This window comes from Sphaerodactylus townsendi, unplaced genomic scaffold (genome assembly GCF_021028975.2).
Source record: "Sphaerodactylus townsendi isolate TG3544 unplaced genomic scaffold, MPM_Stown_v2.3 scaffold_1275, whole genome shotgun sequence".
Taxonomy (NCBI): domain Eukaryota; kingdom Metazoa; phylum Chordata; class Lepidosauria; order Squamata; family Sphaerodactylidae; genus Sphaerodactylus; species Sphaerodactylus townsendi.
Window position 1 is genome coordinate 1 of NW_025949821.1, and position 10,940 is coordinate 10,940.

The 10,940-nt window shown below is 47.8% G+C and overlaps 1 protein-coding gene across 1 annotated transcript; it reads left to right on the top strand.

Annotated features, from left to right (window-relative positions):
- Positions 1-6,911: 6,911 nt before the first annotated feature.
- On the top strand, positions 6,912-8,214 carry LOC125424873 (acidic leucine-rich nuclear phosphoprotein 32 family member A-like; the record flags this gene model as incomplete). The annotated part of the gene is made up of 2 exons (XM_048482308.1): positions 6,912-7,213; positions 8,045-8,214. Coding segments are annotated over exons 1-2 (350 nt in total), but the record flags the coding sequence as incomplete, so codon positions are not given.
- Positions 8,215-10,940: the final 2,726 nt, after the last annotated feature.

The following is a 10,940-nucleotide window of genomic DNA, read 5'->3' on the forward strand; positions in this document are numbered from 1 at the left end:
CTGGTGTAGCAGGACCGGCGCCGTGGGGGGGGGGGGGGGGGCCCCCCGGGGCCCCCCCCGGGGGGGGGGGGGGGGGGGGGGGCCCCCCCCCCCCTTCCTTTTCCCCCCCCCCCCCCCCCCCGTGGGGACCCCGCGGCAGCTTATACTTTTCTGACCTCCATTTTTGTCATCACAGACCGTGTCCCTGACTCGAGGTCACTCTGCAAGCACGGGGGGGGGGGGGGTCAGATCCCCATCTCCCAGGCCCTAGTCCCGTGGTGGCGAACCTTTGGCACTCCAGATGTTATGGACTAAAATTCCCATCAGCCCCTGCCAGCATGGCCAGTTGGGAATACTGGAGCACCTTCCCTATGAGGAGAGGCTGCAGCGTTTGGGACTCTTTAGTTTGGAGAGGAGGCATCTGAGGGGGGATATGATTGAAGTCTACAAAATCATGCCTGGGGTAGAAAATGTGGACAGAGAGAAATGTTTCTCTCTTTCTCACAATACTAGAACCAGGGGGCATCCATTGAAAATGCTGGGGGGAAGAATTAGGACTAATAAAAGGAAACACTTCTTCACGCAACGTGTGATTGGTGTTTGGGATATGCGGCCACAGGAGGTGGTGATGGCCACTAACCTGGATAGCTTTAAAAGGGGCTTGGACAGATTGATGGAGGAGAAGTCGATCTATGGCTCCCAATCTTGATCCTCCTTGATCTGAGATGGCAAATGCCTGAGCAGACCAGGTGCTCCAGAGAAGCAGCAGCAGCAGAAGGCCATTGCTTTCACATCCTGCCTGTGAGCTCCCAAAGGCACCTGTTGGGCCACTGCGAGTAGCAGAGAGCTGGACTCGATGGACTCTGGTCTGATCCAGCTGGCTTGTTCTTATGAATTGTAGTCCATGAACAACTGGAGTGCCAAAGGTTCGCCACCACGGCTTAGTCCATAGCTGTCAAACTTGTGGCCTTCCAGATGTTACGGTCTACAGTGCCCATTATCCCCTGCCAGCATAGGGATGATGGGAACTGTAGTGCATAACATCTGGAGGGCCACGAGTTTGACACCTGTGCCCTAGTCCAACACTCCAACCCCTACACCGTGCTGCCACACTTGGCACTTGGTACACAGGGATAATCTTCGGCTGTCCTCCCAAGGCTGCAGCTAAAGGTAGTGGGACCTTTCCTGCCCACCTCCTGCTTGTTGGGGGTGCTGGGGGTGTCCTGAAGATCAGTCCCACCTCAGAGGGAAGACCACCCCCCACCCCACCCCCGCAGCATGTGCGAACGGTGGGATTTTGGCCGGCTACCAAAGTCTGCCAAGGTGAGTGGATCCCTGCTCAAAAAAGGCTGATCTTCAGGGCACCCATATTAGTACCAGATGCTGAAATGATCAGGCTAAAGATTATAGACAATCAATTGAAATAGTTTCATATCCCACATGAGAGTCAAAGGAACCTGCCTCAGGTGACCAGGTGGTCTCTTGTGTGCCTGATGAGACTCCGCCCTTCTTCACTTTAGCTGGTGTGCCTCCCTCTACCAGGCCATGCTGGCAGGGGCTGATGGGAATTGTAGTCCATGAACATCTGGAGTGCCATAGGTTGGCCATCCCTGGAACAGGATGGCCTGGGAGTCATTTGGAATACAGTGGAACCCCGGTTTTCATTGGTTTTGGTTTTCATCGATTTTTTCAGTGAAAAATTTGTCTCAGTTTTCATCTATTTGCCTCGGTTTTCATCTATTTGCCTCGGTTTTCATCGATTTGCAGTAAGGTGCAGGGGTTTGTGGAGAAAAATCACCCGGGCAAAGCTGATGCGGGCCATGTCTGCAACTTGTTTAATGACAATGTCTTGCCCCATTTCAGACAAATCTTAAAGAGGCGTCAGAAGCAGACAGCTTTCTGGTGCGACATTGGTCCACTGGCTCTGAAGCTGGTCCTAGTGTGATTATTTGTTACTGTTTTCAGCATTAAACACTATGTTTATTCACCAAAAAATGTGTTTTTGGTATGTTTTTTGAAGTGCCTAGAACGGATTAATTGGATTTACATTGATTCCTATGGAAAAGTTTGCCTCGGTTTTCGTCGGTTTCGGTTTTCATCGATTCTTTTCGGATGGATTATCAACGAAAACCGAGGTTCCACTGTAATTACAGACCTAGCATAAATTCCCTGCAGGGGGCTCACAGACCATTGCCTGTTAACTGACTGGGACGACTGCAGAAATGTATATAATATTATTTAATTTGAGTTGGTTACATTTGAAAGTGTGGGTGTGTGTGGGTGTGTGTGTGAGATTTATGCATAATGGCATCAAGGAGACCTCTTAGTGAAAGAGGAAATCCGTAAATAAATTAGATCTTGCTTGACTTGAGTCGAAATTCCAGGTCAGATTTGGGATTGATAATTTCTCTCTGCCCTGCTGTGAGAAGAAGTGGAAGCGAAAGGACCACACCGAATTGTGTTGCTCTTTGGAAATGCCTCTCACAAGAGCTGCGCGTCCGCATTGTTCCAGCTCTGCCCTGCCTCCGGGTGGCAGGAAAAAGCCCTCGGAGGAAACACCGTCTTGCTTCACTTACCGTTGGGACTGAGGAACTAGGGAACGTGGCCACCTGTGAAGATGCTCTCCCGTTTTCCAGGTCGGCCCTTGCCTGTAGCGTCCTGTGGATAACACTACATCAAATTTCCGAAGGAGATCCAATCCAGAGGCAATCCTGATCTTTGCCTGTTCGCGTGTGAAGCACCTGGTGACTCAGTCGCCTCCAAAACATGCCTTATTGGGCTGGAGTGCAGTACATGCCCAGGCGTTCCCAGTGGGCTCGCTGTGTTAGTCTGTTGTAGTAGAATAAAATTAAAGTCCAGCGGCTTCTGGATTTGTGATTTGTATCCTCTGCCCTGCTGGAACATTAAGGAATAACATGGTTTATACCTGCATGACCTGTTTTGGATCCAAGCTCACTTCTTCATGGGCCCCAAATGGGGTGTGTGCGTGTGTGTGTGTGTGTGTGAGAGAGAGAGAGAGATCCTTTATACCTGCATGACCTGTTTTGAATCCAAGCTCACTTCTTCATGGGCCCCAAATATGTGTGTGTGTGTGTGTGTGTGTGTGAGAGAGAGAGAGACAGAGATCCTTTATACCTGCATGACCTGTTTTGAATCCAAGCTCACTTCTTCATGGGCCCCAAATTGGGTGTGTGTGTGTGTGTGAGAGAGAGAGAGAGATATCCTGGCAGCATCTTAGCAGAGAAGAAAGAGAATGCATTTGTGGAGATGTTGAAGGAGTTGAAGGTCGTGGCTACTCCTGGGATTTATCCTTAATGCCAATTGAACAAAAGGTGACAAGAGTCACCTCCTGGGGTTGGTTCGGAAGGGCTGATTTAAGGCCCCCCCCCCCCCCACTTCTCTGGCTGCCCAGTCAGATGTGGCTGAGCTTTCAGGAGTGGAAGCGTTCACCCTTTGAAGGGCTGTTCTGCGGCAGACACGTCTGTTCGGAAACCCGCCGAGAGCTTCTTTTTGGCCCTTCCTCTGTGGCTCTCTTCTACCCTGAGAGTTGACTGGTGCTGAGCTGTATGGATCCAGCAGAGTTTGCCAGCATGTCTGTCTCCTTGTGATGCCAAATGCACTCAGCATGTTTAGGAGGGCCAATTTCCCCCCAAAGGGGTGATCTTTCCGTTCTCACAGTGCCTGGCTACCACCGTGTGTCAAGGTCTGAGCCCGGTCTGTGTCTGTAACCCCTGCCCTGCGATTGGCAGGTATTGTGAAGCCAGCCAATGGTGAAGAGCCAACGGTCCTACCTGGCCTGGGAGGTTTTTTCCACCTTGAGAAAGTGATTTCTGAGCCCCCGGCCTAGAGGCTTCTGCCGTTCTTCCATTTCTTAAAAAAAACAATTATTGTATAGAATATTATTATATCTGTTACATTCAATACGTTTGTTCCAACTATACATTTTTCCTTTTCCCCCCCTCCCCCCCTCTTTCCCATTGATTATTTCAAGCAAGCAGCAGAAGGTTCATTCTTCTTATTCTCTTTTTCCATAGTTCTTCGTTAAATCCGGCTTCTTCCATCCATTTTTCATACAATGTCCATAGCTTCATAATATCTTCTAGTTTGTCTTGCCATAGTGTATTTTTGCCAGTCTCTCAAAAATCTCTAACTGAATTTGTTTTATTTATTTATTTATTTATTATTTCATTTTTATACCGCCCTCCCCTGGAGGGCTCAGAGCGGTGTACAACACTGACAAACAAATAGAAGCAAAATAAATACAAAGTTAAGAATTAAAATGCAGCATTCAATTATCAAACCCAATTAAAATAGATGGCATCCGACTGTTAAAACTCCCCTTGAGAGAGGTGCAGTGGGTCTTAGAGTGTTTCGGGCACCCACACCAGCAGCTGGTCTCCCCAAAGGCCCGGTGGAATAGCTCAGTCAGTTCCCAAATATATTCCAACCATTTTGAGACTGTCCATTTCTCGTTATCTTTCCAGCCCAACGCCAACACTGCGCGTGCTGCTCTAATCATTATTGTATACGTTGGTTCCAAATTTCTGTTATATCATCTATTATCCCCACAATTAATAAATCATTGTTTACATCAATTTTTTACTTTTACTAGCTGTTCTACATATTGCTCCTGCCGTTCTTCCAGCCCATCGTGGCTCTGATACCCTTGACTGGGGGATGACAGAGGGAGGACCTATTGCCATTAGCTGGTCATGCTGGCCGGCCGGCCGCTGTTTGCTAGAAATACGCTCCATGCCCCTGTGCCTTCTGCAGGGCATTTCATTTCTTGCCAGCCTGCTATCGTAGCTCAGCTTCTCTTCGGTAACCTTCCTTTTGCTGAGACAGCAAGGAGTTCCCAGCTTTGCTTAATGCGGTCCTTCCGCCATTGGCCCCCGAAGGCTGGGCTTAAAAGGGGGGGGGGGGCTTCTTCTGTTCTCCAGAGGGAGGATCACATTCCTGCTGGATGGAGGCTTCTCTGCTGCAGTGTTGGGTTTTGTCGTCTTTAGAAAAAAATCTGATGTGAATTCTATACTTGATCCTGCAAAACACAGGTGACTCCTGACCATTCCAGTTTTTGCTTGGCAAACAGAACTCGTGTGTGTGTTGTGTGTGTGGGGTGTGTGTGTGTGTGTGAGAGAGAGAGAGAGAGAGAGAGAGAGAGAAATGCCCTCCTTTACCAAACAGTAACTGCAAACTTCGAGGGCAGCGGGGGTCGGATGGTCCTGAGCATGATTTATTGAAGCCCTTAATCGGGTGCGGAGTCCTCTTGCAATATGCACTATTCAGGCAGATCCCCCCCAGGAAGGTCTTCGATTCAGTTTCAAGCTGCATGATGCTCTCATGGAGCAGCAGTGGCGTAGGAGGTTAAGAGCTCGCGTATCTAATCTGGAGGAACCGGGTTTGATTCCCAGCTCTGCCGCCTGAGCTGTGGAGGCTGATCTGGGAATTCAGACTAGCCTGTGCACTCCCACACACGCCAGCTGGGTGACCTTGGGCTAGTCACAGCTTCTCGGAGCTCTCTCAGCCCCACCCACCTCACAGGGTGTTTGTTGTGAGGGGGGAAGGGCAAGGAGATTGTCAGCCCCTTTGAGTCTCCTGCAGGAGAGAAAGGGGGGATATAAATCCAACCCTCCTCCTCCTCCTCCTTCTTCTTCTTCTTCTTCTTCAAAGAATCCAGTACGGCTGTGTTTTTACCGTGATCCTAAGCAAAATCAGGTTTCATTAGGGCAGTGGTTCTCAATCTTCCTAATGCCGCAACCCTTTAATACAGTTCCTCATGTTGTGGTGACCCCCAGCCATAACATTATTTGTGTCTCGGTTCCTAAGACCATCGGAAATATGTGTTTTCCAATGGTCTTAGGCGACCCCTGTGAAAGGCTGAGAACCGCTGCATTAGGGCTTGTGTCTGAAGAAGCTCGCCCTGATCTGGATGGGCCAGGCTAGTTTGAGCTCATCAGATCTTGGAAGCTAGGTTCGTATTTGGATGGGAGACCACCGAGGAGGTCCAGGGTCTTAATGCAAAGGCAGGCAACAGCAAAACATCTCTGTTTGCCTCTTACCTTGTTTGCCTCTTACCTTTGGGGTGCCTTAAGTTGGCTGCAGCTCGATGGCATTTTCCACCAGGAAAAGCCTCCGACTCACTGCCTTTGATTTAAGAGGTGATAACAGAGAGAGAGACGAGGGCTCAAGATTTCTTAAGTATTATTCTCACGACACCACTATGAGGCACGGTTGTCTGGAGAGTGTGTAACTGATCTAAGACAGCTCATTTCAAAGTTTGATCCAGGATTTGAAAATCCGTGTCTTCCAGCCTCTTGATTTTCTACCCTCATTTTTCTTTCTGTACATCATTGGGGGGGGGGGGGGGTTTGACAGCAAGGCATACCCAGAGTTGACGTAGAGCAGTGGTGGTGAACCTATGGCACGGGTGCCAGAAGTGGCACTCAGAGCCCGCTCTGTGGGCACGCGCAGAGTGCCCCCCCCCCACACATCTAGGCTGGCCTGGGCTGCTGGGCTCGATTATTAGCATTAAACCTAAGACGTAATTTTGGGGAAGCAGTTTAGGTAACCCTGTTAAGCACTGTTAAACCCCACTGATTTTCATGCAAAGAACTAAAGCGTGATCCTTTACCTGGGAGTAAGCTCGGTTGCTGACAATGGGGCTTGCTTCTGAGTAAACCCTCCTAGGGTTGTGATTCACCCGTTCGAAGAGTTGCATGGTTGCTTCAAAGCAAAGCCACCGATTACCACCAAGCTTACTCCCGAGTAACGCACGCCTCGGAGCCAACCGTTTTTTCTAAACGGACACCTCAGTATTCAGGTTAAATTGCTGTGTTGGCACTTTGTGATAAATAAGTGGGTTTTGGGTTGCAATTTGGGCACTCGGTCTCGAAAAGGTTCGCCATCACTGACGTAGTGGAATGTTGCAGTAACATCTGGCTAAATTTTAGGAGTCAGTCAAGATTGAACAATTCTAGAACCGGCTTCTACAGTTTTCCACCTCAGGAGGAAAAAATGAATGTCGTTGATTTTTCTGTAATTATTGCTATAACTAATGTTTTTCTTGTTAACTGTTTATCCCCAGGTTAAGGAACTTGTACTTGACAACTGTAGGTCAAATGAAGGCAAAATTGAAGGTCTCACGGATGAGTTTGAAGAGCTGGAATTCTTAAGTACAATCAACGTCTGCCTCATCTCAGTTGCAAACTTACCAAAGTTAAACAAACTCAAGAAGGTAGGTGGATGCGGAGATCCTTGCTGTTTTCTTCATATAAGAGGACTTCTGGCTGTGAATTCATTTTCTCTCAGACTGTAATTCCCTGGTCCACCGTCTGCTCTCTGACACCCATTCCAACCCCTGGTTTTCCATAATTGAAGAAAAAATGGCCTCTATTGGACTGTCAGTGGATTCACTTTGCCCTTTGTCCTATTCAGAAGCTTATAGGAAATTAAAAGGTCAACTATTGGATAGAGAGTTCTCTACCCTAATCACCGCAGCCAAGAAAACGTGCTCCTCCCTGTATTTTTCTCTCCCATTTGAACGGGGCCACTTGGCACACTACCTGTATTGCTTAATAAACCCTGCTCAAAGGAGAGCCATAATGCTCGCCAGGTTTAATGTTATGCCTTCTGCCTTGTTACATGGCAGATTTAATAAGCAAGAAAAGGCTAAAAGATTGTGCCCATGTAACGATGGCTCAGTTGAATCTCTGGTCCACCAATTACTACACTGTCTCAGAGTCAAGGAAATCAGATCCAAGTATGTGAATCTCACTCCTTTACATTTACCCCATCTCCCCGATTTAATTAGATTACACTACTTGTTGGACAACCCTGATCCTTCTCTCTGTATGATAGTGGCAGACTTTATCCTGGAAATTACTAAACGCCAGTAGATTTCCTTCGACCTGTATTGTATATGCTTTTGAATCCGTTTTTTATTATTGTTGTACTGTTGTCTATGCCAATAAAGGCTTGCTTCTCATATAAGAGGACCTTGTGCCAGGAACTCCAGTTTCCTTGTGATCAGAGATTAAAACTTCTGGCTAAACTTTCTCCCTCTCAGCTCGAGTTAAGCGACAACAGAATCTCAGGAGGGCTGGAAGTATTGGCAGAAAAATGTCCGAACCTCACACATCTAAATCTAAGCGGCAACAAAATCAAGGATCTCAGTACAATAAAACCGCTGGTAAGTGTGCAAAGCCAGCTCAAGAAGATAAACACGGAGACCCTTGTGTGGGCGGGGCAGGGGAGACTGGGTTGCCTGAAGGTTTTTGAAGCGGATACCTGTGTTGATAGAAGCCTTTCCATTTCCCTCCTGTGTTGGGGAGTGCCATCCAGCCTATAGCTTAGTCTCCTCAGAGCAGTGATTCTTTTTTTTTTTTAATTGCTGTATTTGGAGTACCGTATATACTCGTGTATAAGTCGACCCGCATATAAGTCGAGGCACCTAATTTTACCACAAAAAGCTGGGAAAATTTATTGACTCGCGTATAAGTAGAGGGTGGGAAATGCAGCAGCTGCTGGTAAATTTCAAAAATAAAAATAGATACCAATAAAATTACATCAATTGAGGCATCAGTAGATTAAATGTTTCTGAACATTTATTTCAAAGAAAAACAGTGAACTGGTTCTGTAAGTGGAAAAGAGGGTCAACAAGAACAATATGGTATCAACAATAACTTTAAAAGTACAAAAACCTTAGCTCAACCAGCAACCAAGCTAAAACACAAGAGTTAAAATCCTCCAAAACTGGATTCCTCATCATCATCTGTATGTCCAAATGTAACCAACTTAGATTTTAAGAGGGATATTATCAGAAATGGAAAATCTACTATTAGCTTCCATTGTAAACAATGGGGGATGGGGCACCCCTTTGGGGATCAATAACTTTGGATCCCCTGACCCAAACTTCACCAAACCTGGCTGGTATCATGACGAGACTCTCCTGATGTGACCAGCCAGGTTTGGTGAAGTTTGGTTCAGAGGGTCCAAAGTTATGGACCCTCAAAAGGGTAGCCCCTTTAAGGGTAGCCCCTTAAACAATGGGGAATGGGGGCACCTCCAAAGTTATGGACCCCCTGAACCAAACTTTACCAAACTTGGCTGGTGTCATCAAGAGTGTCTTCTGCGGGTACCCTGAAATGTTGGTGCCACTAGCATAAAAACTGCGCCCCCTGCTGGCCGGCAAAGTAAAAACACAAAAAAATTTTTAATGACCCGCATATAAGTCGAGGGGAGCTTTTTTAGCATTACAAATGTGCTGAAAAATTTGAGTTATACATGAGTATATACGATATTTGTTGGCTAAGTGGGCCAGAACATGAACCTGGTCTAGTGTTGATTTCCCCTTGGAGAAGCCCACTTGTTCGGGACCAATAATATTGTTTTGCTTGACCCATGTCTCTAGTCTGATTTGGAGAAGTTTGGCATAAATCTTCCCAATGATAGAGAGCAGGCTAATGGGTCGATAATTTGCTGGTTCATTTTGGTCTCCTTTTTTGAATATTGGGACCAGCACGGAGGAAGTCCATGCCTTCGGCATTATCCCCTTTTCATTGATCCTTGTAAAAAGATTAGCTAGTAAATTTGCCCACCATAGAGGGTTTGCTTTCAGAATTTCAGGGCTGATGGCATCGCTGCCTGGGGCCTTATTTGACTTCAGGTTTTATGTCAAGGGGATGATCTCTTGGTAAGTCACCGGAGCAGTGATTCTCAACCAGGGTTCCGTGGTACCCTGGGGTACCATGAGCATGTCCCGGGGTACCCTGACAATGCTACCGCCTGCCCCCACCACCACCACCGGAATCAAATGGATTTTGAAGGGGAGGGGGGTTTGGAAACCTCATGGGCTTCCTTTAAACAACATTTAAAACAGCATTGTTTTATTTGCCTAAATGCGGTGTGGATGGGGGGGGGGGTAGATTTAAAGGGAGCTTTCCCTTTAAATCCCCCCAAATCCATGCCGAATTTAGGCAAACAAACAACGCGGCTGTCAATGCTGCTTCCCCTCCCCTCCTCTCCCCCTGCTTGCCACTCCCCCCACCTACAGGCAGGAGGAGGAGGAGGAGGAGGAGTTTGGATTTATATCCCCCTTTTCTCTCCTGTAAGGAGACTCAAAGGGCTCACAATCTCCTTGCCCTTCCCCCCTCACAACAAACACCCTGTGAGGTAGGTGGGGCTGAGAGAGCCCCGAGAAGCTGTGACTGGCCCAAGGTCACCCTGCTGGCGTGTGTGGGAGTGCCCAGGCTAATCTGAATTCCCCAGAGAAGCCTCCACTGCTCAAGCGGCAGAGCGGGGAATCAAACCCGGTTCCTCCAGATTAGATACACGAGGTCTTAACCTCCTACGCCACTGCTGCTCCTTCTTCAAAGGTACCCTGAGATATGAAGAGCGAGGTCAAGGGTACCACGACGTCGAAAAGGTTGGGAAATGCTGCCTCAGAGGATCCACCTCTCAATTTGCCCCCGAGCCAGGAGAGGTGATGGTACAGACCCTTCTTGGCCAAGTGCTAACTATTGGCCTTAGGAGAAGTTATAATAATAAACCCACAGCTCTAGAAACAATTTTATTGGTTTTCATTTTGCTGGCATTGGGGTCATTTTAGAGTAACTACTGTGGACAGTGCCAGCTGATCTTGTCAGATTCTGGAAGCTAAGCGGGGCTGGCCCTGGTTAGTGTTTGGATGGGAGACCACCAAGGAAGCCCCCGGGTTGCTGTGCAGAGGCGCCAAACACTTCTCTTTGTTTCTTGCCCTAAAAAGTCTCCATCATTTGCCTGCGGCTTGAAGACAAAAATAAAAGGGCACCAGCACGCAGTTCTGAAATAAAATGCACTTTTGCCAAACGATGTAGTGAAAGTTTGGGTGCCGTTTGGTTTCCGGGCTGTATGGCCGTGTTCTAGCAGCATTCTCTCCTGACTTTTCGCCTGCATCTGTGGCTGGCATCTTCAGAGGATCCTCT